Genomic DNA, 27,833 nt, shown 5'->3' with positions numbered 1-27,833 from the left:
GATGTGCTGAGGACGCTGAGCGGGCACGTCCCCGCAGGGACCGCTTCCCTTCCTGTGGTTGTGCTGGGGAACCGGGCAAGCAGGGACTGCTGCAGCCGTGGCACAGCCAACACAGCCCAGGATGGCTGCCTCCTTTCTAGATCCTTTTTCCCAGTTTTGTTTTTGGGCTGCTGAGCTCACTGCGCTCTTCCCCACACCTTTCCCTTGCCCTTCTGAGAAGCTCGGGCTTGCCGAGGGGAAGCCCCCAGCTCCACGAAGTAAGTAAGCTCCAGTTTTCCCACCACGCAGACCCAGACCTGCCACCAGCATCCACCACCCATGGGTGCCATCCTGGTGGGACTGGGGCTCATCCCCTCCCCGCTCCCTGCTGGCAGAGTGGGCTTTGTGCCTCAGCCAAATTGTGAATGCCACAGGAAGATGACTCTCCTGCACAAGCTTGTTTTCCTGGTGCCCAGAGCTGCCTCCGCTCCAAAGACAGGCTGTTCCCAAATGTGAGAGGAAATTGCTAAGAAGATGATTGAGTAGCCAATTAATTAGCTAATGATTAATGTAAGCATCCTGCGGAGGCAGCCCCACTGCCACCCTGGCTGTGTGTTGTTGCAGTGATGTCTCACTCCTGGTGCAGTGACAGCCCGAACACCGAGCAGGATGGCTTTATTTTGTGACTGGGCTGGGGCAGGACGTGGGCACTATGGCAGCAGGGTGATGAGCAGGGGCAGCACCAGCACCAGGGCTGCTGGCAGGGGCAGGGCTGGGCTGGCATCGGTGGTGGTGGTGGTGGTGTAGCCATAGTTTGTGCGGCACTCTCCTTCCAGCTCCTCCAGGGCGATGGGCTCCTCGAGGGGCAGTGTGCCCTGTAGGGACGCCTTCACCTGTGGGGCCAGGGCGAGTTTGCATCACAGGGTGCTTTGTGCATCTCTGTGTGCTGCTCAGACCCCTGCTCTGCGTGTCCCCCATCCACTCTAAGTGCCCATTCTCCCCATGCATCTTCATGACCCATTTGTCCACGTTCAGTGCACCCCAGTGCCCTCCACATCCCCGTGCCCAGTGCATGTCCCTTTTCCCCATCCATCCCCATGCCCCTCTGTACCTCCCCATGCCCCACTCACCGTCTCCACACTCTTGAACACCCTCAGCAGGTTTTTGGCCAGCGCCGCGCTCACCTCCTGCTCCGTCCAGTTCCTGGCCAGCAGCTCCGCCACCAGCGCGGGGTACTTGGAAACGTCCTCCAGCCCTGTGGGCAGCCTGTGGCACCCACAGCTCAGAGCCTGACATGGGAGCACCCCAATCCAGCAATCCCCAGGGGACCCCCCATGCCCAGGGTCACCCCTTGGCCACTCCATCCCGCTTCCCACGTGCCATCACCCACTTTACCCCGTGACACCATCATAGTCCCCGCCAAAGCCGACAGATTCAATGCCTGCCACTTTCTTCACATGGTCCATATGGTCTGTGGGCACAGAGGGGCCAGGTGAGGGGATGAGGTGACAGTGTGCCCCCACCTCATCCCTGCCCACCGCCTCACCTGCGACATCAGCCAGCGTGGCTGTGTTGCTGCAGGTCACGTACTGGTTGTAGAAGTTGACCATCACCAGGCTGCCCGTGGAGGCCTGCAGAAGAGGTGGTCCTGAGCCCTATGGCACAGTGCTGGACCCCCCGCCAGTGCTCCCATCGTGTGCTCACCACCATCTGCAGCACATCGTCGGGCACATTGCGGGCGTGTGGGCAGATGCTGTAGGCAGAGGAATGGCTGAAGATGACGGGAGCTTTGGAGACATTCAGTGCCATCTTCATGGTCTCCACTGAGACGTGAGCCAAGTCCACGATCATGCCGAGGCGGTTCATCTCCTCCAGAACTTTCTGTAGGGAGGGGAGCGGGGGTAGGGACAAGGCAGTGTGAGGACACCATGCCCTCAGGACTGGCTGGTCCACGGCACTCCACCCGGCTCCATCCCACTCACCTTCCCAAACGGTGTGAGGCCGTGGTGCACGGGTTGCTCCTCCTCGGTGTCCACCAGCCAATTGTCAGCCCTGTGCCACAAGGACAGCATCAGAGCCCGAGCCTCATCCCCATCCCCATCCCCATCCCCCCCATCCCAACTACATTCCCACGGTGGGGTACCAGGGTGTGTTGCAGCTGTGTGTCAGGGTCATGTAGCGCACGCCCAGGCGGTAGAAGGTGCGCAGCACGCCCAGGCTGCTGTCGATGGAGTGGCCGCCCTCCACACCAATGAGGCTGGCCACCTTCTTGTCCTGGAATGCCTTTTCGATGCCTGCAGTGACACAGTGAGTTCTCAGCTGGGGACAGACACCTATAGCCCTGCGCCCTTCGCAGCCATCCCTCCGCCCGCTCACCTGCGCTATCAACAACGCAGACGAAGGTCTCGGGGTACAGCTCACACATGCGGTGCACCACGTCTATCTGCTCCAGCGTGCGCTTCACTGCGTCCTTGTTCTGCGTGTCGCAGGGCACGTACACCGACCAGAACTGGTGGGATGGCAGCTGGTGAGCACCTGGAGCCCCAGCAGGGGCTGTTCCGGTGCCCGTGCCCCGTTTGCTGTCCCACCTGGCCGCCCACGTGTCCAGTGTTCAGCTTGGGGATGTTGGTGTGGGTGTTGTTCAGCTGTGTCAGGTTGGATGCCGGCAGCAACAGTTGGTTATTGTACAGTTTGAGGAGCTGCCAGGGCAGGTCATTGTGCCTGGGCCAGGGAGAAAGTGGGAGCAGGGGGTTGTCTGTCCAACTGATCATCCACTTGGCTGCCCATCTGCCTCCCTGCTTCATCATCCATCCATTAGGCACCATTCATCCCCCACCAACCATCCATCCATCCATCCATCCATCCATCCATTCATCCATCCATCCATCCATCCATCCATCCTCCCCTTCCTCCCTCTTTCCTTCCCTTTGCCCCTCCCTCTCTCCACATCTGCCCCTCCCTTCTCCTGCCCCTTCCTCCATTCATCCATCTGTCCCACCCATCCATCTGTGCCATCAGGAAGTGATGCCCAGGATTAGGGGTGTGGTTCCCCTGCAAAAATCCCCCCCGTGCCACCCCCCCCCACTCATCCCCACCCATTCCTTGCTCCCTGCATGGCTCCAGCCCCACATCTCTGCACAGGGATGTCACCACCACCATGTGCTGTTAAGGGCCCAGCAGCATCACTGGGGAAGAGCTGGGTCTCCCACTGCCCCACATCCCTTGTCTCCCACAGCTCCACTCCCACTGCCTGGGGTTCTCTGGGCCGTGTGATGGCCCCATACCCATGTGGGCACCACCGGGAACGGTAGCATGGTGGAGGACTGGGGACATCCCTAGGGACACAATCCTGCAGGACTTCCCCTGGGGCAGCCTGACCCCACCGCTTCCCAGCACCACTCCTGGCTTGGTTACTGGGGTTCCCCCCAACCACACAGCCCCAGGTACCACGTGAAATCCCCCGGTAGGGCCATTCCCCCGCGTCCCTCGAGTGCTCCATACGGGCATTCCCAGGACAGCGCCGTTCCTATGTGGTGTCCCTGGGGTGCTCAGTGAGGGCATTTCCCAGGCAGGTCCTTGGGGTTTTCTGTGCTGGGGATTTCTCACGGAACCGAGAGCCCATCCCACAGTGCCATGCAAGCTTTGGAGCGGACGCGTGGCTGTGCTCACCCATCGATGACCGGTGTGGCGTTCATGATGCGCTCAGCCTCCTGCTGGAACGTCTGCCCCGAGCAGGGCAGCAGCAGGCACAGCAGCAGCACGATCCCGCGCAGCATCCTCGCGTGGTGTGCCGGTGGTGGGATGAGATCGCTGCCCTGCTGCTGCAGGATCCCGCTGAGTGCTCCCACACTGCTGACTGCTCTTTCCCGTGGTAAATCAATAACCAGCACTGGGGCCATAAACCCACCCTTGCACCCTGCACCCCAACCCCGGCAGTGCCCGGGCACTGCAACGGCCTCTGCAGCGCAGCGCGGGGTGACATGGGGACGCGCATAGCTGTGGTTACGCTCCCGGCCCCTCTAACACAGCACAGATTTTTTCTGCTGGGAAAAAGCGCTGCTCCCATCCCCTCCATCCCCTCCTTGGCCTTCCTGTCCCAGCACCCCCCGCCCCAGCCCAGCACCCCCAGCCCCATAGAAGCACCCCCAGCCCCATGCCCCTCATGCCATGGAGTTTGGCAGGATGCGCTGCCTGGCACCCCTCTCCCCAGCTCACCACCAGCCCTGGGACACTCAGGCAGCTGCTTGCCGTCGTTGTTCTGAATTATGTGTTCTGGTTTGCGTGCCGTGCAAGGCTGGAATGGGCTACGGCCACCCCAGAGCCAGCCCCCATCATGGCTGTGGGTGGGGGCCGAGCACCAGGGCACCCCACAGGTCCATGTCTCGGCCACCCGGCTCTGTGGGCTGGGAGACAGCATTAGGGTGGCACGGCCAGAGGCATTGGTGCTGCGTGGGGAAACTGAAGCACACATCCACTCTGCAGTGCATCCTGTATACAGGGCCATGGGTGGCCTTGGGGACTGCAGTGGCCATGTGCTGGGAGTGGTGTGGAGTCACACAGGGCAGAATCGGTTCCAGATCCTCAACTTGGGGTGGTCGAGCTGAAAATCCCTCTACAGCACAGTGAGCACAGCCATAGGGCTCCAAGGCCTCCACCATATGGAGTGTGGCATGGGACTGGCACCCCACAGCACAGGAGTCACCTATGGGGCCAGCGAAGCTTCCGAGCTCTCCAACCCCTTGGGGGCTCACAGCCCCCCAGCGCTCCCCACATCCCCCATGGGCTCAGCCACGTTCTCCCCATGGTGGCCCCATTCCCGGACGACACCACAGCCCCATCCCTGCAGCCGCGCTCCCCTCGTGCCGGCCCCGTGCAGCCGCCCTCAGCCCCCTGCCAAGAATGTGTCGGGGGAAGGGGGGGGAAGGGGGGGAGTCCCACCCCACGCCCTCTGCCTGCCTCTCAGGCTTCCTCTTCTGCAGTTATTTAACCGCCGTCCCATCACGTCCGGCACAGCCGGGCCATGGAGCGCCTGGAGGTAACGGAGACTTTCGCCGGCATCGCGCTGCCTGGGCACCTCCACACCGCAGAGTCCCTGCAGTTCGCCACCAAATTCCCCTTCCGTGACACCGATGTGGTCATCGTCACCTACCCCAAGTCGGGTAAGTGGCACCGGGTGGGGAGGGGACAGGGATGGGATGGAGTGGAGTCTCTGACACTCTGCCACCGCTGCCAATGGGCCCCAGCACTGCCTGCGTGGCCAGGAGCTGGGCCAGCCCTACACAATCACCATCCCCTCCCAGCACAGCCCCACAGCCGGGGGTCCTGGCCCCCCCACCGTGCAGGACGGGATGGCCACCCCACACCCTCCTCTGCTGCAGCCCTGTCCCGGCCACATCCCCACCCCCAGCCTGGAGCAATAGGTGGTGGCTCAAAGGGGCAGTGCTCCGTACTGCACTGCCTGTCCAGCTGTGCCCCGTGCCACGTAGCACCATGCTATTGCACACAATGCCCTGCTGCACTGATCTGTGCCATGCTGCACTGCAGTGTGTGCCGAGTGACACTGCACCAAGTGATAAGTCAAGCCACACAGTGCTGTATCATGCTGTGTCATACCAGGCTGTGCTATGCCATGCTGTCCCAGTCTGTTTTATACCATGCTATGCCATACTATGCTGTGCCATATCATGCTGTGCCATACCTTGTGATGCCATGCCATATCTTGTTATGCCATGCTATGCCGTGCCGTACTGTGCCATGCTGTGCTGTATCAAGCAATGCCATGCCGTGCCACTCTGTGCCATGTTGTTCCACACCATGCAGTGTCACGCCATGTTGCACCAAGCCGTGCCGTGCCGTGCCGCGGTGCCCCGTGCAGGGTGGGGGTGCCCTGACGGCAACCTCCCCAGGCACCACGTGGATGCAGGAGATCCTGACACTGCTGTACAGCGGTGGGGATGCGCAGCCGGCCAAGACCATCCCCAACTGGGAGCGGGCGCCCTGGCTGGAGCAGATCCACTTCCGCAGCTCGCTGCGGGACACAGCCACGCACCGCCTCATCACCAGCCACCTGCCTGCCCGCGTGCTGGGCCCCTGGCTGCAGGGCAGCAAGGCCAAGGTGAGGGGTCCCCCAGATGAGGGCCTGTGGGTGCACCCAATGGCTGCGGGTAAGTCAGCTCATGGGGCAGCTGAGCCTGGGAAAACGTGAGCCCATGTTCCCTCCCCATCAGGTGATCTACGTGGCCAGGAACCCCAAGGATGTGGTGGTCTCCTATTACCACTTCCACCGCCTGGCCAAGTTCCTGCCTGACCCCGTTTCCTTTGACGCCTTCCTCCAGCAGTTCCTGGAGGGCAAAGGTAAGGGCTGGGGAGATGTGGGGGCCACGCTGGGGGCAGCTGTTGGCCCCCGTCACCTGCTTCATCCCTTCAGTGCACTACGGCTCGTGGTTTGAGCACGTCAAGGGCTGGCTGGGCCAGCGGCAGCTTCTCGACATCATCTACATCACCTATGAGGAGCTGCACAAGGTGAGCTCTGCACCCCTGTATCCCCCATTCCCACATCCCCCACCCCGTCTCCCATCCCTCCATCTCACCTGCCGTGCCCAGGACCTGCGTGGCACAGCGCAGCGGCTCAGCGCGTTCCTGGGCGTTACGCTGGAGCCGCAGACGCTGTTGGCACTGGAGCAGCACTGCAGCTTCGCAGCCATGCGGGACAACGCCATGGCCAACTACACCCTGATCCCCCGCGAGATCATGGACCACAGCCAGGGCCGCTTCATGCGCAAAGGTGAGGGGTGCACGGGGCACGGCCATGGGCACACCGGTGCCCCTCGAGCGCGGTGCCAGCGCTGCCATCCTGCAGGCGTGGTGGGCGACTGGCGCTCCCACTTCTCACCGCCGCAAAACGCCCTCTTTGACCGCGTGTACCACGAGGAGATGCACGACACTGAGCTGAGCGCCCACTGGGCCATGGTGTGAGGGACGCGCAGCCCGCACAGCACACACAGCGTGGCCCTGGGATGGGGAACAGCGGCTCTGTGCCCCACGGCGGGGCGGTTCCCGGCTGAGCGCCGCCGCCATCCCCAAGGCTGCCGTCCCCCGGTGGCCGTGACCCCCCAACCCCTCGCTTCCTGCAGCGCGGTGGGGAGCGCGGCCCCGTTTGGGAAAGAATAAATATTTATTGCCATTCCCACGCCGGCGCTGTGTTCCCAGGGCGAGAGCTGTGCTCTGGCGCTGGGAAGTGCCGGCGTTATCAGGGTGGGGGCCCATCATCCCTGGGCACTGTCCGGGTGTGGCTGTGGCAGGATGGCCGGGACATCCTATAGCATGACTGTAGAACCCCATCCCAGCACATTCCTGCATCTCCTGCACTGCCCTTGTGCCCTGCGGCACCGCCTGCCCCATTCCTGGCTGCACTGCCAGCAGTGGCCTTACAAAAAGATCATTAAGAGATAATTAACCCCATCAACTAAACATCGATTAGTGGCAGCGCGCACCCCACACCTACGGGGGGACACAGCCCTGGGGAGGGGTCTCAGCCTCCCCTGCCCACACCAGGGGCCCGAACACAGCCGCAGCCCCAATGGGTTTCTATGGCAACATCCGTTATCTGGCTTGATTGGGATGAATCAGGCACTATAAATATGATGGATTGGACACCGTGCTCTGCCCATTGCCGGTAGCATCCCCACACCCAACAATGCTGCTCTGGGACAGGGACGCGGTCACAGCATGCGGGCACGGCTGCAAGGACAAGCCCTGTGCCAACACCCTGCCAGGGGACAGCACATCCCCAGTGGGGACAAATGGGGCAGAGCTTGGGGCACACAGCAGTGGCACTGCGCATGGAGCAGGGCATGCAGCACATGGTACGTGGCACACAGCATACAGCACATGGCATATCACACATGGCAAAAAGCACATGACGTACAGCACACGGCACATAGTGCATAGTAAATAGCACATGGCACACAGCACGTTGCGCATGGCAAATAGTGCAGGGCAAATAGCACATCAGCACAGCGCATGGCACACAGCAGCAGGCAGCAGGCAGCCCGTGGCATGGCACAAGGCCCAGCACACAGCACATGGCATGGCACGCAGCACGTGGCACAGCACCCAGCGCCTTGGCACGGAGTACATGGCACGCACAAGGCACACAACATGGCACAGCACCAAGAACATCCAGCACGGCACACGGCACGTGGCACACGGCACAGGCATCGTGCAGGAGGGCATCTCTCCCTGCCTCCGTGCCCTGGATTTTCATGCTGCCGAGGCCTCACGGTGGGGCAGCAGCAGCACAACTTGAAAGCAAAAAAGTACAGCAGCTACAAAGCGTTGCTGCCTCTCATTCAGCGGCTGGTGGCTTTCAAATGACAAATCCCTGCTAATGAGAGACGTGGCCAGGTGCTGGGCAGCTGGGAGCTGCTTTCAGCTTTTGTTCCCTTCCATCGCTGCCTTCCTGCTGCAGAATGGGGCTGTGCCCACGGGTAGGGCACCAGAGTGAACCGTGGCTGCATCCCCCCATCCCCACACCCCACGGAGTGCCCATGGTTGGGGATTCTGTGTGACGCAGCAGCACTCCATGAGTCCCCGTGCCCAGAGAGCAGATGGCAGAGGGAAAGGGCAGCTTGCTTTATTGGCCCAAGGATGAGTTTGTCATGCAGCCTCAAAACAACAAGGAGACAGACAAGCACGGAGCACAGGGACCACGGGGACAGCAGGGGATGGAGTGGGGACATGGGCAGTCGGGGACTCAGCCACCCCCAAATAACGTGGCACAGCATCCCGCAGCAACACTGGGGCTGTTCCCATCCCCTTACAGGCACACTCACTGGGGAGAGCCCAGGCTGGAATCGGGGGTGTGGGGCTGGGGGCAGCGCGGGGGGAAGGCCTTGTAGCTGTAGTACTCCACCACCTGTTTGGGCACCTCGGCCAGCACGCACTTGGCCAGCGCCGTCGGGGACGCCTGCGGGACGGGGTGGGATGGGTGAGCTGGGGGTCGGTGGCACCCAACACAGGGGGCACAGGGTGGGGGATAGGAGAGCTGGAGGACCCACTCACGTTCTTGAAGTCACGGAAGGGCACGAACTGGACGATGTCACGCAGCACGGGTTCACCCCGGGGCGAGCGCAGGATGCCGTCGTCGCCGTCCAGGATCTGCATGTCGGTGAAGTCGGCGTTGCCCACCCCCACGATGATGATGGACATGGGCAGGTAGGAGGCACGGACAATGGCCTCCCTCGTGTCCGCCATGTCCGTCACCACGCCATCCGTCAGGATCAGCAGGATGAAGTATTGCTGGGGACAAAGGGACATCAGGGACACCCCCTGTGCCGTGCAGCCCATGCATGTGGGAAATGTGCACACATGGCCGTACCGATGCCTCCTTGGTGCGCTCCTCGTCAGCTGCCACGCGGGCCACCTTAGTGATGATGGGGGCCACGTTGGTGGGGCCATACAGCTGGATTTTGGGCAGGCAGCTCTGGTAGGACTCCACCACGCCCTGGATGCCTGTGGGGGTGCGGGGTGAGGGGGTGCCAGCACGGCTGGGGGGCGTGGGGATGGCATTGGGCACCAGCGCAATGGGGCCGCACTCACCCTCACACTCGTCGTTGTCAGGATTAAAGTTGATGGCGAAGTCATGGGAGACCTGAGTGGGCACAGGGGCAAAGGCAGCTGGGGGCTGCAGGGTGGGCACATCCCAGGGGTCCCAGTGCATCCCAAGGGCCCCTAGCCCATACCTCGTACTTGGGGGGGATCCGCGCACCAAAGCCCAGAGCGGAGAACTTCTTATCGCTGCAAGGGAAGGGGTGAGTAGAGCCCCAGCTTGGCGGATGCCAGCACTGAGGGGTGCCACCTGGCTGTCCTGGCCCCACGGTGGCCATCACTGCAGTGTCCCAGCCCTGGGTTGCCCCACCTGTCATAGTCCTGGCAGATCTCGCCCACGGCCACAAGCGCCTTGAGGTACTCGTTGGGCTGGTAGGGGTTGATGTAGTGCAGGGAGCAGCTGTTGCGGGGATCCCCGTTGGAGGCCGTGAAGTCGATGGCCACCTGGTGCGGGGGGTGTCGGTGAGGACCCCCGGGGCAGCCCTGAGCAGCCGTCCCAGCACCGCGATGTGGCCCCAGCCCCGACGGAGCAGTGCTCACCGTGAAGTGGATCTGGCAGCCGCCCATGATGTAATCCAGGAAGGAGTAGACCCTGTGGATCTGTCAGTCCGACCCATGTCAGCCACTGATGTCCCAGCAGCAGCTTGGCACAGCACAGCTCAGCACGACATGTGAGCACTCACCTTCAGGTCCAGCAGCACCACGACCCCCGAGTTCTTGTAGTTGCGCTTCTTGATTTTGTACTTGGGGTTCATGCACTCCCACTGCACCTGCAGCATGCGGCACCCGCGCTGCCCGGGTTCGGCCCCACAGCCCCCAGCCCCGCTGTGCTGCGGCCCCACAGCCCCCAGCCCCGTACCCCTGCACAGGCGGATGGCTGCAGTCCCATCTATCCCTTCTCCAAAGAGAAACCAGTGGAGAATCTGGGAGGAGCCTCCTGGAACAGGGCCTGACAGTAAGCCCAAAGGCTGTGCCCCAGCCCTGCTGGCCACGTCCCCATGTCCCCACCTTGTTCTCCCCCATTGCCTTCTGCATCTCCTCGAAGGTGGTGAAGAACTCGCCAATGAAGTCATGCTTTCCCCGTGAGTCGTAGTCCCACACGACGCACTGTAGGGACGCAGGTCAGCACTGCCCAGCTGTGTGCCCCCATCACCCCTACACCAACCCAGGGTGGGGGTCCCATCACCCTTCCTCACCCTCAGCTTCCTCTTCTCCTCACAGCTGCAGAGGGAGTTCAGAGAGACCTTGAAGGGCTCCCAGATGGGGCTCAGGTTGTTCTTCACCACCTGGAGGCAGGAGGGCTCATCAAGGCCGGGCACCTATAGGGTGGCCATGGGATGGAGCCAGCCAGCCTCACCTCAGTGCGGTACACCAGCTGCTCACTGCTGTCATCATCGATGCGGTAGATCTCCAGGAAGGGGTCAGACTTGCTGAAAAGGTCCTGAAAAAGAGAGGATGGGGCCAGGCGGAGCAGAGGACTGTATCCATCCCATCCATTTATCCAACACATCCCATCCGTTCCATCTCAACCCATCCAACCAGTCCTGTCTCATCCATCCCATCCCATCTCATCTCATCCAGCCCATCCCGTCCTATCCGCTCTGCTCACAGGCTGCTCACCTTGTCATCCAGCTTCTTGGCCCTAAAGGCCAGCTCCACGTAGCCGTTGTTCCCCGAGATCTCCTCAGAGATGACCTGCCAGGACACCCAGCCACGGGGAACTCGGTGTTATTCCCCCGCCATCCTTCCCTCCCCATCCCACGTCCCATTTTGGTATCACCACACACCCAGCCCAGCATCACTCACCGTGATGGTGGATTTCCCCGCAAACTTCCCATATTTGAGGAACAGCGGCTTCGTCACCCGTTTCTGTGCCACAATCTGCCAAACAGGACGGGCTCAGTGCGGACACAGCCTGTAGGTGATGGGGACTGGCACGACGGAGGCTCACCTGCCCCACGGTGCACTCCATGCCCCCCAGGAAATCATCATCGTGTGTGCCCACGCCGGCCTGCCCGTGGCTGTCATACACCTCAAAGCGCAGCTTCTGCACCTCCTCAAAGTAGTAATCCACCGTGAAGATCTTGGCAAAGACGGGGTTCAGGTTGCTCTTGATGACCTCGCTGCGGTCCACCTGCAGGGCACAGGGTCACAGCAGCCTGGCCCCAGTGTTTGGGACCCAGCGGGGTGGGAAAGAGACTGCACGGCCGTCAGCTCCTGAAACAGTTCTGCAGAACCTCCAGAAAGCACTTCTAATAAGCTGGGATTTGCTCAGTAGAGGCAATTATGGTCCACTCTCCTATCAGAGAAATTCAGCCTTCAATTGGCTCAAGTGCCTGATGTTGGGGCTGTGAGGCACAGGGCTGGCTGCAGCCATGCAGGGGGAGCTGCCTGGAGCTGGGGATATGGGCACGGGGATGCAGGAACGTGGGGACACAGGGATGTGGACAAGGTGACACAAGGATGTAGGGTCAAAGGAGCACAGGGATGCAGGAACAAGGGATGCAGGGACACCAGGCAGCTGCTTAACAGACCATTAATTCATGCACAAGCATTTCTCTGCTCACACTGATCCTATAGCTAAAGCACACCACCGCAGCACCATACTCATATGGTACGATATGGGAGTAAGGGGTGTCCCTGAGTGCCAGCACTGGTCCTGGGGCACTGCACCCTCCAGGGCAAACCCCATATCAGTGGGGCTGCAGCCATGGGGATGCTTGTGCTCTGGAACACACTTTGTCCTGGGCTGGTTGGACCCAGAGAGCTGCCAGCGGGAGAGGGGCTGGGCACAGAACGGAGCTGTACCAGAGGGGCCACACTTTGCACGAGGAGATGCATCCCATTGAGGGTCCCCCACTATTTCCTTTGGCTTCAGCTCACAGAGTCAATCAGGCGCAGAGGGATTGAATGCTAAATCTGCTGGCTGAGCAGAACTGATTAGTGAGCGTGAAGCCACTGGAGCCAGCCAGGAGCTGTGCTGGGAGGCAGCCACAGGAAGGAACCGAGCACCCCATGACCCACTGGGACCCACACACCGTGGGCACCCTATTCTTGGGTGCTGCCAGAGCCGCTGAGCTCCAGGAGGTTTGCTCCAAGCCAAAGCCCTGCGTTGCCCCCAAGCAGCGCCTGAGCACCCCGCAGTGCCCTGCCACAGGGCCATGCCCTGCACCTTGCTCCCCACGTCCTTCACCCCACCCAGAGCCCCGCACCTTGCACCCAACTCCATGCCCCGCACCTCGCGCCTGGCTCCCATCCCATCCCACAGACACCGCACCCACCTCGGCTCCATCCCTGCCCCAATCCCCATCCCACCGCCCCGCCCTGCCTACCTCCACCCATTGGCCCTGGGACTGCATGAGCAGCAGGACGCAGGGGTCCGACTTGTTGAGGGTGTCGCGGTCCAGGAGGTGCCTGCAGCTCACCCTCAGTTCCACCTTGGAGAGGACGGCCAGCGATGCCTGCGAGGACGGCTCAGGCGCTTCGCCCATGGTGGCTGCAGCACGGGGGGCGGCCGGACGCGATGGGGGGCAGGCGGCTCCGTGGGACAGAGGCATGTGGCACCGGGTGGCCCTACAGCCTCGCTGTCAGTGCGCGGGGCAGCTGCTTGTCATGCCTGGGGCACGAGGCCCCGCAGTGCTGGGTGTCGGGATGGAGCCTGTGTGCCTGTGGGTGCTGCTGGGGGCTTGGCAGGCTCCCGGGGCAGGGTGGGTGTTGGGGAGCACGCGGACTCTCTTTGAGGTGAAGTGGCTGGTTCTGGTGGTCCTGCGGAACCCTGCAAGGTGCCAGGACACCATGGGGTGAAGCAGAGTTGGCCGCGTTTAACTGTCACCACGCAGAACTGGTGGCATGCTGGGGTGATGGGGGAATTCTGCACGCTGGGGAAAGAGCCAGCCTCCACCTGGATGCTGGCAGGGCTCAGCCTGGTGATGCTGCAGCCTCGGCTCTGTCACCCCATCCCCACCCCATCCTGATCTTATTCTCACTGCATCTCCTCCATCCCCATCCCTGTCCCCATCCCCATTGCCCCAGTTGCAGCACCCAGGCTCTACCCACTGCTCCCATGCCAGGAGCCGCTGCCACCCAGCTGAAGTTTCCCCATGAAGTCACGTAGGGCCATGCCCTGCCCGGCACACAGCTCACATGCCTGGCTCTGCTGGGCACCATCTCCTCCCCTGCACCCAACACAGCCGCGCATCCCCCGGTAAAGGGATCCCGGTGCCCCCACCCCGCCCTGCCCCTACCTGAGTGCCGGGGCTCGGTGCGCTGCCGGACGAGGGCTGGGGCCGGTGTGTGCCAGCCAGAGCCGCGTGCCAGCCGGAGCTGCGCCGCTGCCACCTCCACACAACTGACTCAAGCTGCAATTCGGGAGCGGAGCCCTAAGAGGGAGACTACAATCTCCGTTAACCACCTCGCTGCCGGTACCGGAGCACAGACCGCCCGCAGGCACCGAGGCTGCCGGGGTCCCCGGTACAGCCGGCAGCACCGCTGCATGTGCCGCGGCTTCAGCATCAACCCCAGCCTCCGCCCCTGCCCAGCACTGCTCTCACCCCACGCACCCCACAGTCCATCGCTACTCCCCCCGGGTGCCCCATCCCGCGTGTCCCCATCCCCCTGCGTTCCCCCCTAAGAGCCGCCCCTACTGCAGGGACAGGCAGAGGTGTCCCAGTGATGCCTGGACACCAGGTGCCACGGCCCCACGTCCCCCTGGTCTGGGCCCCCCCGCACCCCACACATCCCCCCGGCACTGCAGCTCCATCAGTGCAGCTTTATGAAGGGTGATATAATTAGCCCATATTCAGAGGGGATTAAAATGCAGAGAGGGCTAAGGAGCGGGAGGGCACCGCGGGGCCCCGGGCTGCAGGAGCTAATCCCGCACAGCCTGGCAGAAGTAGGCCACCCTCCTTCCTTCCAGCAGCTCAGCACCCTGGGATCACCTGCACCCGAGCGCATCGCCGCTGCCAGTCCCCGCTTTGCCATCGCACGGCTAACGAATCGATGGCTCAATCACGCGGCCGGCAGCCGTGCTGCAGCACGGCCCAGAACTGCTCAGCCAGCCCGGGGCTGCCCGGAGCCGCAAGGAGCCACGGCACCGTGACTGCGCCGCTCAGCCCGGAGGGACACGGCCGGCACGGCCCCCAGCAGTGGGCAGAGCCGCGGGGTGGCCCTCCTCCAGCGAGAACCGGGCTCGTTATCACAGCCACTGGGGTCTTGCTCTTAAGAAACTCCTTGAAGGCCCAGGGGATCAGCACCCGGATCAGAACCGCAGCAGGGAGCACCCAGGCACACCCGTCTCACCACGCACTGCCGGGACCCCGCTCCACCCAGCGGCAAGCAGCAGCAAGCACAGCCCCGAGCTGCCGCCGCGTCCCACCCACACCCCGGTGACCCCACAGCCAACGGCACTCCAGCGCCCTGGAATCACCTCGGGGCAGCGGGGTGGGAGGAAGGCAGGCCCGCCTGCGCTGGGACGTCCCGAGCGTTCTGCTTCGTGGCCGCCTGCTGCCCGGCGCTGATCGCACCACGCCTACAGCAGCACCAAGCTGTGATTTCACACTCACCCCTCAAGGCAGGGCCGACAGAGCCGTCCAGCCGCACAGCACCGGGCCGCGGCTCAGGGATCACACACTGCTCAAAGTCAGATGAAGTCCATGCTGCGTCCCTGAAGACAAAGCAAACCACCCTACCTGAACAGAGCTGCACACGGAGGTGCTTGCTTCCCTTGCTGCTGAGGAAGGCTGGAGTCTGAGCACAGAGAACAGGATTTCCCACGCCTGCACGGCTCCCCAGGCTGTGCCCTTCCATGCGCAGCAGCCCGCAGCTGGAACCCACACGGCAGGCAGGCCGAGCTCCAGGGCAGCAACTCCCTGCACACCGCCCCTCACAAGACACCACACACTGCTCTATTTCCATATTTTTTTATTGACGGTTCTGGTGAGAACAGTTCATTTCTTCTTCTCCACGTCCTGCTCTGCTGCTTCTTTGGCACGTTTTGCACGAATCCCAAAGAGACGAGCGTTTGCCCGGGCCATGCGCAGGCTGGCAAAGGCCTTGAAGTTCTTCTCCTCCTCTGAGATAACGCGGGCCTTCTCCCGTTTGAAAACCTAGTGGGAGAGAGAGCCCGGCAGTCAGACTACACATCAGAGGCTGCCAAAGAGACAGCGTTTAAGGCTTAACGCAATTAATCTCGTTATGTTTCTACCACTGGCTCCAAGATGCTGCTAAGAATACGAGATGTGTGCAATCCCCAGGCCCTGCCCTTATCATCACTCCACCAGGCACCTCATTTCCACCAGTTTCTCATTTGCCAATGCGCGTCAGCAGACGAGCAGAAAATACCAGGAAAAAAAACCATCACACAAACAAACACAAAATGAAATGTGAGTCAGGTTTGTGGCGCACAGCAACGGCATCTTCCAGCTCAGCAGCGGCCTGGTGACCTGCTGGGGCCGTCACACAAGGCTGCACCACAAACACAAAGGGACAGAGGCGCCCCTGCCTGCAGCACAGCAGACAGGAGATGTCTGAGCTCGTCACCCACGTCCTCTCAGCGCTCCTGTGTGGGGAGCTGCTCTGTGACATCCCACAAAGAACAAGATTCAGGATCACACTTACGTTCCTGATCGGCATAACTGGTCCGGACAGCTGAGTTGCCATCTTGAGTTCCTCAGGCTGCAAAACAAGAGAGGAAAAAACCATTTCAGGAACAGAAATGTAACATCTCTCATTGCAGTACCACGATGAAACAAGTGCCTGGTACGCAGGCTTCCAGCTTTAAGAACACTCAACCATTCTGACCAGAGATTTAACAGCAACGGTAACCAATTCAGCACTTCTCTCATGCAGCTGTACTCGGCACGGAGGTGCTGCACCAACAAAGCACACCTTCCTGGCCATCAATCTGCCCACCCCAGCCAGGGGAGCCGTGGCCTTTCAGGAGTTCTGCCAACTGGAAAAGTGTTGTTGTCCCCTGGGCCGTTTTTAGCCTGCCTGCTCAGCGCTCTCTTCAGCAATTCCTTCCCCAGCCAATTCCAGCTTCTGGCGTGAGTGGCAGTGGCAAAAATGAATAAATCAGCTATCTGAAGCTTCAAGTAAATAAATTTCAAACACGGTTCCAGAAACAAGTATCTTTATCTACTGATATCAGAAACAGATTGCAGGAGACAACCTGAAAGCTGTGCTGAATTTACTAAGTTACAGGTTTGTGTTGCTAGCCAATTTAAAACTAGAATAGAATGTGTTTGGCAAAGATTTTGTGTGCTACCCACAGCAATTTGGAAAAAATCCACCTTCTGCATAGGCACCCAAGGCTCAGAAGGAGTTTTGACTTCACAATCCTCACGTCCACACTTCCACCGGTCCCACAAGTCACAGCACAGAGCAGCACCCCCCGAGTTACCAAGCTGACACACGCAGCACAACATCCACATCCAACCTGGCTGTGTAAGACCCTCCCCTTTTCTGCCCTGGGAAGCAGTCCAAATGAGCTCCAGCCCTGCAGGCAGCACTATGGAAAAGCAGCTCAGGGCAGACAAGACGCTGCAGAAGACTGAAGGTAGCTGGAACACACCACCTCGTTCCATCACCTGCACCTCCCCGTGGGAAGCATGCGTCTTTAACAAGAACAGCCAAGAACATGGGAAAAGCCAACTCTACTCTGGATCTGGGTGAGATTTTAATGAAAACCATTTTTGTACATCAACAGCAACAACCTTCTGGAGATTTCCTCTAACCCCTCCTTTCACCGAACCACTCAGCTGAGAAGCTCCTTGCCTTCCCCAGCCCTTCCATACAGTTATTACCGCAGCAGAGCGGACACCTCAGCCAGCCTTTTTGTTCTGACACTTCACCTTCATAAACTATAATTGAGCAGGCCAAAACAGAGCAGCTCCACCTCTGAGCTGCACCTCCAGCAGCACAACAGCCCCCAGCACAGAAGCACTGCCGCACTCCTGGCAGCCCCAGCCAGCTGACAGCACAGACACCACCAGCGAGCCCAGCTGCACCCGTCCCAGCCCTGTGGGCAGTCACCAACTGCATCTGTGCACGGAACCGACATGCCCTCCTGCTACAGGTCTGTGTTACTGCAAGTATTCAAGAACACAGCCCGGCCATCAGGAGGACAGGCTGAGGGCCAAACCTCTGCAGAAGTGAGCAGAAATAGGCTCTGTCACATTTCTAAGTGCCAGGTACTTACAGAGCTGTCTCCTTTCTTAGGTGCAGAAGGCTTCCTTGGGAAGAGGATAAGCTTGGAGCGATACTCCTTCAGCCGCTGCACGTTGGCCTGCAGGGACTCTGTAGATTTGTTTCTTCGCCTGGGATCCACGGAGATCCCAATGGTCCGAGCGAACCTTTTGTTAATGCCAGCCAGCTAAAGAGAGAGCACAGAGGCAGCAGTTAGCACTGTGCTGCTGGGGGTCAGGACGGAGCAGATCAAGAGGCAAAGCACCCTTTAACAGCATCATTTCCTGAGCAGTGATGAGTGAGGTGTTTAGGCTCTGATGCACACCATATAAAATTATGAAGTCAGCACAAAGATAACTGTGGTTCACAGAATATTGAGAGCTCCATTAAAGAAATAATTTGGTAATGCTCCTTAGCAAGTGACAGCCTCGTGTCCTGTTTAAATGCATGCAGCCCTGTGCTGTTTTATGTTGGAATCAACATTACCCAAAATCAAAGAAAAGCAAAGTAATGAGGAATTTGGCATTAAAAGTACAATCTTACTGCTTTAATGCACTAATCTCACTGCTGCATTTTTATTAGATTCTGAACAGGACACAAGGGGAGGCTGTGGATACTGGCTGCCAGCAGTGCCCAATGCTTACTGCTGCAATCCAAGACCAGCAGCTCCCCGGAGCACCAGGGCAGGGCAGGGAGCACAGCACATTCTAAAGCAGGGCGAGGGTGCTGGAGACCTTAAGGTGATCACAAGCTGCTCATTACACACCTTTTATTTAAAGTGAAGTTCAGGAGCCTCAATTCAAGCTCTGCCTGAATCTGATTTTAAACAAACTGAAGTACCTGGCAGCCCAACCACAGACAAAGCAACATTTATTCTTCAAATCAACCTTTCACTGACATACACCATTCCTTCCCCACCCCACAGCTGCTGAATGCACGCAGATGCTGACACTGCAGAGCAGAGTCAACCCAAAGAACAGAGCAGGACAACCCAACTCAAGATTTGCAGCGAGTTTTATCAGCGAGGATGGGCTCTCCATACTTACTTTAAGCTCTTCTAGGCTGAAGCCTCTGCCAGCACGAACTTTTTTGTGGTATCTGATAGTCGGGCACCTCACAATGGGCCGGATGGGCCCAGCCACGGGGCGAGGCGCGATGCGACGAGCCTTTGCCTGACGGGCCTTCCTCCTGCAGCGTGGGGAACAGCGGTCAGAAAGAGGTACGGCTGCCAGAGACAGCACTCAGCTCGCTGTGCTCCCTTGCAGGGCAGCGTCTGCCACGCGGGGTTCGCTCGAAAACAAGGGGGACACCGAGTGAGCAGCTCGGACAGACGAGCGTTGGCAACACAGAGCCGCCGCAGCCATCAGATAGACAAGGGTTCAAGGGAATCATCAATGCAGTACAGCGATTCCGGAGACTTCTCATCACCTGACTGCGGCCGGACCAACCCCTGAGGAGGGCCCCGTCCCAGCTGTGCGCCCCGCGGCGACACCGGCGCCCTTCCGAGCAGCGCTGCAGGCCGCGCACGGCCCGGCGGCACTCACCTGCGGATCTTGCGGGCAGGCTGGTTGAACCACGTGGCCACTCGCCGCTGCCAGTCCTTATGGAAGTGCGGCTTCAGGATCATGCCATTGCGGCTGGGCGCCATGGCTGCTCGGGCCTGCGGACACGGGCAGGGCTAGAGGCGGCCGCCGGGGCTGCAGGGTCCCGGTACCCGAAAAGGCCCGGTACAGGCCGAGCCCCAGCCCCCGTCAGAGCCGCCCTCGGGGCCCGGCCCCAGCCCCCCGAGCCGCCCCGAGACCGGCGCGGGGCTCCGAGCGGCCCCCGAGCGCTGCCGGGCCCGGCGCGGCTCCCGGCAAGCGGATGGCGGCGGATGGAGCCCACCCCAACCGCGCCGGAGCCGCCACTCACCTCCCGCCACGGAAAATGGCCGACCGGAAAAGGAAGCGGCGGCGCGGCGCACGCCGGAAGTGTGGCGGCAATGGCCAATAGGAAGGGCCGTACGTACGGCCCAATGAGAACGACGGTTCCGGAAACGTCTGTAAGTGGCTTCACCGCACCCAAAATAAAGATGGCGTCGAATTTAAAGGGCCCGCGCTCAACGAACTGCACCGCCAACCCCGCGCTGGCGAGCGGGCGGCGGGCTCGGTGCTCCTTCCCCGGTTCCCGCAGGGACGCGGGCACGCTGCTGGCTGCCTCCTTGCTACCCTCTACCACAGCCCCACCTCTAACACGCTCAAAGCAGCACCCGTGCAGCGGTGGGACCGAGGTCAGCGAGCACCGAGCCTTTGCTGCAGGCTGAGGCGGGAGGGCAGCGTGCCGCTAGGTGGCACGGGCAGCGCTGCGCACCCGCAGGGCGAGGCGGTGCCAGCAGCAGCGCGGCAGCAGCACAGACACAGACTTGAATCCTCGTGTCAAAAGGTTTATTGAGGCAGCTCAGAATTCAGCCATCCCGTTTGACAAAACAAAACATTTTTCACCTGTTACCGGACGAACAAATTGAAAGAATGAACTACCTGTAAGGAAACAAAGAGGAAAGAAAAAAAACAACACAGGCAATAGCAAAATCATTTCTGCCCAAGAACAGTGCAGTGTCCCCACCGTGGGCACGAGACCCAGCAGGGCCAGGTCGGCAGCACAGCTCGGAGGCACCCAGGTGAGCCACGCAGGTCACCCTCCTCCCCACTCCCAAGGGAGGGCTCAGCTCCAGTCTGACTCCAAGATGAAGGCCTGAGGGCTGGGAATTGAAAGCTGAGGCCTTTCAGGTCACAGTCAGTTCTCACGGAATAACTCCAGACAAGAATCCTTCCTGAAGGGGCCTGACCCAGCCAGAGCACAACAAGCACCAATAACCGCTTTGATGCTTTCCCTGATGAACAGCAGTCAGCCATTTCATCACAGCGTGTTTTGTGACAGCCATGAGGACAGACAGCAGAAGTGCAAGTTTGTGCAGATGTACCCAGGAAGCACATCTGCATTTGAGTTAACTGAGCATACCTCTGTACCTGCAAACAAGCAGCACTGCTCAGCAGTCTGCCAACACACACTGGAGCCATTCCCTGCAGTGCTGCTTCCTAACATCACACATCAGGTTATGCTGGGTTATGAACACAGGTTCCCTCACTCTCTGCTTCTGAAACCCTCGCTATAAAAATCAAATAGAAGCTACTGATCAGGGAGAAGAAAGCCCACATCCTACACAACTCCACAGCTGCAATAAGCACATATTCTACAAACGCAGCAGCACATTCAAGATAATTCATTCTAGCAAAGTCTGTTTTCCTATTTTATATTCAGCAGCAGAGATGACCAAAGCTGCATAACAGCTACAGCACCGTACCCAGCAGATCCTGCTGCCTTTCACTGTGCTGACCATTCTGGTGCTGAGAACAGCAGTGCACTCCTGCACACACAGCACACAAGGACTCCACACCATCCTTCACCCTTAAGAAGGCATATGCTGCTCGTGGAAACACATTCTTTCCAGCAGATTAGACTTATCCAACTCCTAATCACTAATATCCTGCTGAGAATCAATTTCAAAATCTTAAGTTCTCCTCCCTGCAGGTTAAAGCTTGTGTTACAAGACTAAATGTAGCCATTCGTTTAATTTCAGGGAAGTAGCATCACAGAGAAGCCCTGCTCTTTATTTTTTATTTCAGAGCTGAGAAGAAAAAGGGTTTGTGTTCAAAAGAAGCTTCTAGAGTCCTCCCGTTCTGCACCAGGAATGGCCTTCACACTGGCCTCAGGCGTGGTTCCTCCTCCTCCTCATGGTTTGGTGGCTGCTGGGGCATTTCTTCATCTCTAGTGTCTTGCTTGTCTCTCTCTGCTTGAAGCCAGCTCTGAGGAGCTATCATTTTCTTTGGCCCATAGGGTGGAGGCCCAATCAAAGCTTCAATGTCATCATAATTTATCACTTCTTTCTCCAGTAGGGCATTCGACAGCTAGAAAAAGTAAATAAGGCATAATGAGGCACAGAGAAAACAGTCCCTCTGAACTGATCTGAACTCGCCCTACCAGCTCAACTTGGACCTCAACATCTGGACACAGCACGTGCTGGAGCCCATGAGGAGCAGACCCCAGCTACCACACCACAGATAGCGTGACCTGGACGCCTGCTGGAGCAGAACAAAGCTCTCCAGGCAGCTGGCACCTTTCACAAGAGTGTTTTTTTGCCAGAAACACTCAATATGACTGAAGCCAATGAAGTATCCCCCAGGGAATGATTTGGCGAGTCAGAACACCAGGGACAATCAGAGAAGTGCCCTCACTGCCACTGTCACTGCACCTGTGGCCTTGCCTGAGATGCCGCAGTAACAGGAATTGAGACTGGAGCCAGACTCATACTCCTCTGTACATAAATAACATGACACAGAGATAACAAAGAGCTGTTTTGTTCCTGCAGGCATGGGCTGAAGGTCATTAGAAGGTCCTCCCCAGAAAGTTGAATTCCCTGGTCCCTCTGCCAGTAGAAGGACCACGCTTGAGCAGCAGGTGGCCCTCAAACATGGAACTGCTCAATTCTGCTGACAAGATGTGACACACTGACCTGGCAAATGCAACGCTCTGTAGATATTTTGGCTTAACTTAAAAGTTTTTCCCGTGATGAGCCTCTAGCAAACATCTGATTGTTGTTAAATGAAAGCATCAGAACAGAGGAGGCCAGCTGAGAGGAGAGCCCCCAACAATGCCTGCCTTCAGAGCGCTGCTGGGGCACTGCCCTGGGGACAGAAGTGTGATATGGGCAACAGCAGGGTGCCGAAGCAAGCAAGTTCTGGCCACCTTATTATGCATAAGGAGGCTTCCTGGTGGGTAGACGGAGGTGGCTGTTCTTCTGTTGTCGTTTAAAAAGAGATCCTGAAAGAGAACTGACTGGCAAGGAGACTGTCCAGACAAAAAGCAGAGGAGACAAAGCTTACTTCTGCAATAAGGCCTCCTTGATATATTGGGTATCAAGGAGATAGCAGGTGAAAATTGCCTGGAGGTATGCAGCCAGCATCAGCCAGCACCAGTCTACCAATTCAGCAGCCCCAGCACAAACCCCAGAATCCCCATTACAAGGCATTCTAGGACCACAGAGACACTGCAACAACCAAGCTACAGAGCACAGAAAATATCAAGGCCAAACCCAACAGTTAAAGGAACTCCACATAACTCCAACTTACTGTTTGCAGCTTATCTCGGTTGTCCAACAGGAGTTTTTCTGTGCGTCTGTAGGCCTGAGCCACCAGCACTTTTGCTTCCTAGAAGATAATAAGAAGAGAGATTTGTACTGCAAGTGGACAAACAAGGAGGAGAGATCTTCACACAGCAGAATCTTTCCCTCCCTGATTATCTGTCCTCAGTTCCATAACTATGCTCCCCCCTCAGCTCCATCTCCTTCAAGTTATTCTTTCTCCCCACTCTACAAAACATTTCTCTCCCTCTCCAGAAGTCACATTTGTACCTCCCACCTCCCAGAAGCTCTCCAGGGTCTTGTCAACAAAAGAACCAGGACTGCAGTTTTCACACTGCAATGCATAAAACAGACTGTATTTCACAACCACTCACTGCAGCTCCAGGCAGCGCAGTACTGCTGGCTGAACTCACAGCTCTATGTGACTTTGTCTGCTCTTAATGTCTCACTGAACAGTCCTTACACACAGAATAATACCAGGCTAACAGAGTATCTTAGTGCTCAGCTGTTGAACTTTACTACTTAATGGCTAAATGGGAAAAAAAAAAAAAGAAAGAAAAAAAAGCAAAGCATTTGGGTACAAATTTCTTGCAATTTTCAGTGAGCAACAGAAAGTGAAGAACAAAGAGGAACAGGTGACCAGGAGCAGCCTTACGTGGTCCATCATCTGCTGAAGGCCCTGGCTGAAAGGGCGCCGGCCAATTCCAGCTGTGCTCTCCCCATCCGGAAAGGAGATCTGCCCGATGCTGGGCACCATCCCATACTGCTTCACCATGGAGTAGGCTATCTTGGTCACCCTCTTCAGGTCATCCTGTGCTCCTGGGTGAGACAGACAGAAGGAAGGTGCAGCAGGTCTGAGATGAGAGCAAGAGGAGGACGTCCAGCACAAACACACATTCTACCAGTCAAGAGATCAGAGGACCTGCAGGAATCCACGCAGTGAACGCCTTACTCACTGTGTGCACTGCAAGACCTGTGCAGGGCAACGAGTGACAAACTGGTAGCTAGCTCATATGGACTGCTAACCTGCCACTGCTTTGCTCTTATCCCATTTAGCTATAAATGGTTGGAACTAAGGCACAGAAAGCTCCAGGCTCTTCCACCAGCCAAGAGTCTCACTGTATTATTGCATCTGTAGCCTTAGACTTTGGGACAAGTCTGAGGCTACACAGTTGGAACCCACAATGAGAGGCCTTCACGCTCACAAACCCAAGTCCAAGATCAAAATAAACACTGTGAAATTTCTCCTTCCCACTCCCAAGGGTGGGAACCTCCGTTTCACATTACTCTTGGATAGAGCAACAAGTACAAAGCTCGGATCTTGGCACGACCTCCCCTTGCTTGTGTGAGGGTCTGTCCCCTCACCTGTGGTGACTTTGTTGAAGGTGATGGCTTCGGCCACTCTCCCTCCAAGCGCCATACACATCCTCTCTAGCAGCTGCTCCCTGGTGAAGAGGTACTGCTCTCTTGGAAGGATCTGAGCAAATCCAAGTGCTGCATTTGTCCGAGGGGCTATGGAAACCTGCAAAACAGGGCAGCTCCATCAGTTAGGAGAACAAAAGAGCTCTCAACTACTGCAACTGCAAACACAACGAGGTCTGCCCTCCCAGGGATGTTTGTTAAAAGCAGTGGGGCTTGCTCACTAACCTACACAGGCATGAACTGCAGTTGCCATTCCCATACTGAAGGCTCTGCCTTCACAGCTGCAGAGAAGCTTTCCTCACTTTCAGAACAAGAAATAAAAAGGAAGTTACCCTAACCAGCAAGCCAGTGAAATTTTGAGACTTAGGAGTGGCTTTGAAGGATGTAAGCCAATGGGAGTTTGCTTAACCATGTTCCAAAATCGTGGGGACTACCTAACAAACATACAGGATGTCTTCAGAAAAATAAGACCCAATTCCCTCATCCATTAAACGCAGCCACATTTTGTTGGAGAGTAATTAACAACAGTTCAGCTTATACAATAGGTCATTCAGAGTGAATTTGCTGCTGGTGGTGGGCCAAGAAACTGTCATTCCTGTCATTTCCACCCCTCCACCTCTCCCTTGTGTCAGGGCTCTTTGAGGAGACGTGCATGGGACAGAACACACCCTGGGGTGCCAAAGGGGGGCCTTCCTTACAGAGAAGGGCTTCAGGCTGACAAACTCCTAAGCGTGCCAATCTGAATAACACATCTCTTTCGATTAGTATCAGAGCAGTTTCTCCAATGGCCTGACTGGTAGCTGCAACACGCTGGCAGACCACAGCAGGGAAGGAGATCACGCACGCACACAGAGCAGCGCTTTGTGCTTGGAGCAAGTGCATGAACTGAGCAGCAGCACCAGAAGATTCAGTTGCTTCAAATGTGCCCAGCAACTGGGTAACCAGCAAACACTGGGAGTGCTTTACAGTCAGTTTTTAAATGCCAGAGTTCCCTTGTGGCTGATTAATCAGCTTTGCACCACCACTATCAACCCTTTTTTCTTGACGGCGTATTGCAGTGTAGGTTGCTGCAGTATTCACAGCTCCAAGTTCATGAAGATGACCAGAGGAACACAGCAGAATTAAACACAAGCGTTATAAAATAATCAGCACACCTCGGGCAGCAGCAGCCCCAAAAATTCTCTTCCCACCCAACAATACACATCGTGACACAGCAGCTGGTGCCAGGGTTACCTTCATCACTGCCTCCGTGTGCTCCAGCAGCCAGCCAACCAACGCGTGGCCCGACTCGTGAAACGCCACCACCTTCCTCTCTTCAGGTGACAAGATTTTATTTCTTTTGGCAGTGCCTATCAAAACACAGGCAAGGATCAGATGAGACAGTAAGCGGGCGATAGATGTAAGCAGCAGGACACAACCTGTACAGCTTGCTGCACAAGCCAACGCTGCCGGTCTTTTCCTCCTCTCCTCCTCAGAACAGACTTAATCATTATACAAATAATTTAAAACTCTCAGTTGAATCACAGCTCTAGAATGCAAAGCCCTGTTCTGCCCCCAGTTCTGCCAGAGGCATGTTACACTGTATTCCTGCTGAGGGACAGATCTGCAAAGTCAGTCTACCACTGGGAGGGTGGGAACACTCCCCTCCCTCCCCCCAAAAAAACACTACCAAAAAAAGGAAAAAGAAAAACAAGGCTAGCTGAAGTATCATACTGATTTTGCTGTATTTCATACCCTTAGGGACAGGAAAGAAGAAAGATGTTGAATTATATATATAAGAAAGGTCCCAGATGAGACTGAGCGCTCAAGTCAGCAAAAAAACACAAGTATCTACAAAAAAACCCAACTTCCTCCAAACCCAAGAAATCTCTGATTACAGATAGCATGCTCCATATGAGCTTATTCCCAGGCTCCTGAGAACTAGCAAATTAAGCCATAACTCACACTTAATACTTTCTCCAGAAAGGTGATTTTTGAAAGTGTCTATTTTCCAACCCAGTAGTCCGCAACGCACAGTAAGTCCAATTAGGATTTCAAAAAATGCTGAATGGAAGTAAAGCTTCTAGCACATAGAAAATACATTAGTTCCAGAGTACACTGCGAATCAAGCAGTCATTATAGCTCTGTGCATCAGATGCAAAAAGGTACCAGTACTTTTAAGTGGATGTCTGCACTGTGCCAGGAGCAGCAGGGTAGAGCAGGCAGAGCCGAGAGCAGCTTGGTACCAAGATTCTTGATGTCTTGGAAAACAACATTCTATTAAACATTAATTTTTAAGCAAAGTCAAGAGCTTTATTAAACAAGGAAGCAGCAAAACGAGCATAGCAGATCTTGTAGAAGTACTGCTTAGGGACCCTGGAAACCACTGTGCCCTGGAAGGCATGATGGTGATGGAATCGCAGATGAATCGCAGCAGCCCTGATTTTCATTAGTCAGCCCCTTACTCTGCCTTCAGCAGCACGTGTGCATGTCCCTGTACATCCCTTCTACAGAGAGATGTGTGGATATGCTATATATAGCTTCATGACTTCTTACATTCTGCAAGCATCCCTGTCAGCCCACCAAGAAGCGAGGGACTGTGCTCTCTTCACAACAGCACAAAGTGTGCCCATGAAGATTGCTTCTGCCCCCAAATAAAGAAAGCTCCAGGCTGGGGAGCTCTCTGAAGGCCCGGACTTACCACCTTTATGAGACAAACACCACAGGAAAAAACCCTGAGCTGGTTTTGCTGGCCTTATGCTGTGTCCACAAACCCCACCAGGACACAGGCTCTGCTCCGTCTTCCCAGGACAAGCCCTGAATGCCTCTGTGTGCTCAGCAGGTTTCCTCCAGCACTCCCAGGAGACCTGACTTACTGACTGCTTTCTGTTCCCAAACTGAAAACACAATGGGGACTACCACAGAGAAGAGTTCATGTTCCTCCCTCACAGCAACACAAAGCTTTAAGGCTGACAGGGCCTCAGGACTTGCAAAGTTCTCTTTTGATTCCACATCATCCTTATTAAAACCAGAAGCTTATAATGGAAAGCACAGTAATATCTTGTTTCCTTCAAGAAAAGCTTTCATAGCAACTGAAATATTGAACTGAATTGTGAAACCCAGAAGCATTCCCACTACGTGGCAAGGGCACACTTAATATATGGGCCTGGAGGGGTGTTCAGGCCTTTTAGACTTGTTCTGCAAAAAAATAGCCAGGTCTTGCTAACATGAAAAAATCAGATTAAGCAACAAATAGATAATATTGCTTCCCAAATGTCACAGAGCCTCAGTGCAGCAAGCCAGCTTGTCAGCAGTGAAGCTGCTGAAGCCCATGCCCTCTCATGGCCACCACATGAGTCCCAGATATTCCTTCTGCTGCACATCCCCTGTGGTCTTGCTTGCTTTTCGCCCTCCTCCATGCCTGGGGAACTAAGGAAAAGGCAGAATTCAGAAAGAAAAGCCAAGGGAATCCCTGCAAGTTCAG

General features: G+C 57.3%; 5 protein-coding genes and 1 non-coding gene across 13 annotated transcripts in view; 1 reads left to right on the top strand and 5 right to left on the bottom strand.

The window, feature by feature from the left end:
• Nucleotides 1-620: 620 nt before the first annotated feature.
• On the bottom strand, nt 621-3,850 carry DPEP1 (dipeptidase 1). Its single transcript, XM_010718174.3, has 10 exons — nt 3,649-3,850; nt 2,568-2,700; nt 2,356-2,488; nt 2,123-2,273; nt 1,962-2,031; nt 1,684-1,860; nt 1,526-1,610; nt 1,375-1,450; nt 1,110-1,245; nt 621-872 (listed from the first exon to the last, which is right to left on the bottom strand). Exons 1-10 carry the CDS (start codon nt 3,753-3,755, stop codon nt 690-692), a joined length of 1,251 nt encoding a protein of 416 aa, XP_010716476.2. The 5' UTR covers nt 3,756-3,850; the 3' UTR covers nt 621-689.
• A 1,083-nt stretch (nt 3,851-4,933) lies between these two features.
• On the top strand, nt 4,934-7,164 carry LOC100545337 (sulfotransferase 2B1-like). Of its 2 annotated transcripts, none has more exons than XM_010718178.4 (6): nt 4,934-5,138; nt 5,886-6,094; nt 6,207-6,333; nt 6,407-6,501; nt 6,583-6,763; nt 6,839-7,164. In XM_010718178.4, the coding sequence occupies exons 1-6, from the start codon at nt 5,000-5,002 to the stop codon at nt 6,952-6,954; spliced, it is 867 nt and encodes a 288-aa protein (XP_010716480.2). In that variant the 5' UTR covers nt 4,934-4,999; the 3' UTR covers nt 6,955-7,164. The 2 variants fall into 2 exon arrangements, with proteins under 2 accessions (XP_010716480.2, XP_085091110.1); XM_085234984.1 differs by having other exon boundaries at nt 5,002-5,138; nt 5,800-6,094.
• A 1,434-nt stretch (nt 7,165-8,598) lies between these two features.
• On the bottom strand, nt 8,599-15,347 carry CPNE7 (copine 7). 6 transcript variants are annotated; one of them, XM_085234971.1, is made up of 17 exons: nt 15,014-15,347; nt 13,833-13,979; nt 12,921-13,363; nt 11,540-11,722; nt 11,395-11,469; nt 11,209-11,283; nt 10,946-11,029; nt 10,785-10,874; nt 10,597-10,695; nt 10,272-10,358; nt 10,129-10,188; nt 9,899-10,032; nt 9,723-9,777; nt 9,580-9,631; nt 9,359-9,492; nt 9,043-9,279; nt 8,599-8,947 (listed from the first exon to the last, which is right to left on the bottom strand). In XM_085234971.1, exons 3-17 carry the CDS (start codon nt 13,143-13,145, stop codon nt 8,810-8,812), a joined length of 1,728 nt encoding a protein of 575 aa, XP_085091097.1. In that variant the 5' UTR covers nt 13,146-13,363; nt 13,833-13,979; nt 15,014-15,347; the 3' UTR covers nt 8,599-8,809. The 6 variants fall into 6 exon arrangements, with proteins under 6 accessions (XP_085091097.1, XP_085091099.1, XP_085091098.1 ...); XM_085234973.1 differs by having other exon boundaries at nt 13,833-13,967; XM_085234972.1 differs by lacking the exon at nt 15,014-15,347 and adding an exon at nt 14,526-14,953.
• Nucleotides 15,348-15,490: 143 nt separating this feature from the next.
• On the bottom strand, nt 15,491-19,836 carry RPL13 (ribosomal protein L13). Its single transcript, XM_010718177.2, has 6 exons — nt 19,684-19,836; nt 19,317-19,432; nt 18,819-18,960; nt 17,786-17,959; nt 16,204-16,260; nt 15,491-15,692 (listed from the first exon to the last, which is right to left on the bottom strand). Exons 2-6 carry the CDS (start codon nt 19,418-19,420, stop codon nt 15,534-15,536), a joined length of 636 nt encoding a protein of 211 aa, XP_010716479.1. The 5' UTR covers nt 19,421-19,432; nt 19,684-19,836; the 3' UTR covers nt 15,491-15,533.
• LOC116217148 (small nucleolar RNA MBII-202) lies at nt 19,118-19,199 on the bottom strand. Its single transcript, XR_004161237.1, has one exon. It is a non-coding gene; the product is annotated as a small nucleolar RNA MBII-202 (small nucleolar RNA).
• Nucleotides 19,837-20,178: 342 nt separating the features above from the next.
• SPG7 (SPG7 matrix AAA peptidase subunit, paraplegin) overlaps nt 20,179-27,833 on the bottom strand; it is a 31,158-nt gene continuing 23,503 nt past the window's right edge. For both annotated transcript variants that reach the window (XM_085234963.1, XM_085234964.1), the window contains 5 exons: nt 25,604-25,719; nt 24,314-24,470; nt 23,604-23,767; nt 22,938-23,015; nt 20,179-21,716 (listed from right to left, as the gene is read on the bottom strand). In XM_085234963.1, the coding sequence (XP_085091089.1) occupies nt 21,507-21,716; nt 22,938-23,015; nt 23,604-23,767; nt 24,314-24,470; nt 25,604-25,719 (725 nt within the window). In that variant the 3' untranslated portion in view covers nt 20,179-21,506. The remainder of the gene's footprint in view (nt 21,717-22,937; nt 23,016-23,603; nt 23,768-24,313; nt 24,471-25,603; nt 25,720-27,833) is intronic.

The sequence above is a fragment of the Meleagris gallopavo genome, chromosome 13, assembly GCF_905368555.1.
Source record: "Meleagris gallopavo chromosome 13, MGAL_WU_HG_1.1, whole genome shotgun sequence".
NCBI classification, from domain to species: Eukaryota; Metazoa; Chordata; class Aves; order Galliformes; family Phasianidae; genus Meleagris; species Meleagris gallopavo.
Note: the sequence above shows the minus strand (reverse complement) of the source record. Positions and strands in the feature narration are given on the sequence as shown.

Bases quoted from the DNA above. Each gene is read 5' to 3' on its own strand.
- DPEP1 (XM_010718174.3), bottom strand. From the start codon at position 3,755: ATGCTGCGCGGGATCGTGCTGCTGCTGTGCCTGCTGCTGCCCTGCTCG. The intron at 2,701-3,648 runs GTGAGCACAGCC...TCCCTGGCCCAG, and splicing joins GCCACACCGGTCATCGATGG to GCACAATGACCTGCCCTGGC. The intron at 1,451-1,525 runs GTGAGGCGGTGG...CTGTGCCCACAG, and splicing joins CACGCTGGCTGATGTCGCAG to ACCATATGGACCATGTGAAG.
- LOC100545337 (XM_010718178.4), top strand. From the start codon at position 5,000: ATGGAGCGCCTGGAGGTAACGGAGACTTTCGCCGGCATCGCGCTGCCT. The intron at 6,334-6,406 runs GTAAGGGCTGGG...TCATCCCTTCAG, and splicing joins GCAGTTCCTGGAGGGCAAAG to TGCACTACGGCTCGTGGTTT. The intron at 6,502-6,582 runs GTGAGCTCTGCA...TGCCGTGCCCAG, and splicing joins CCTATGAGGAGCTGCACAAG to GACCTGCGTGGCACAGCGCA.
- CPNE7 (XM_085234971.1), bottom strand. From the start codon at position 13,145: ATGCCTCTGTCCCACGGAGCCGCCTGCCCCCCATCGCGTCCGGCCGCC. The intron at 11,284-11,394 runs GTGAGTGATGCT...GTGTCCTGGCAG, and splicing joins CGGGGAAATCCACCATCACG to GTCATCTCTGAGGAGATCTC. The intron at 9,778-9,898 runs GTGGGGCAACCC...CTTCCCTTGCAG, and splicing joins ATCTGCCAGGACTATGACAG to CGATAAGAAGTTCTCCGCTC.
- RPL13 (XM_010718177.2), bottom strand. From the start codon at position 19,420: ATGGCGCCCAGCCGCAATGGCATGATCCTGAAGCCGCACTTCCATAAG. The intron at 16,261-17,785 runs GTAAGTACCTGG...CTTGTTTTGCAG, and splicing joins CTAAGAAAGGAGACAGCTCT to CCTGAGGAACTCAAGATGGC. The intron at 15,693-16,203 runs GTAAGTGTGATC...CTCTCCCACTAG, and splicing joins CAGTTATGCCGATCAGGAAC to GTTTTCAAACGGGAGAAGGC.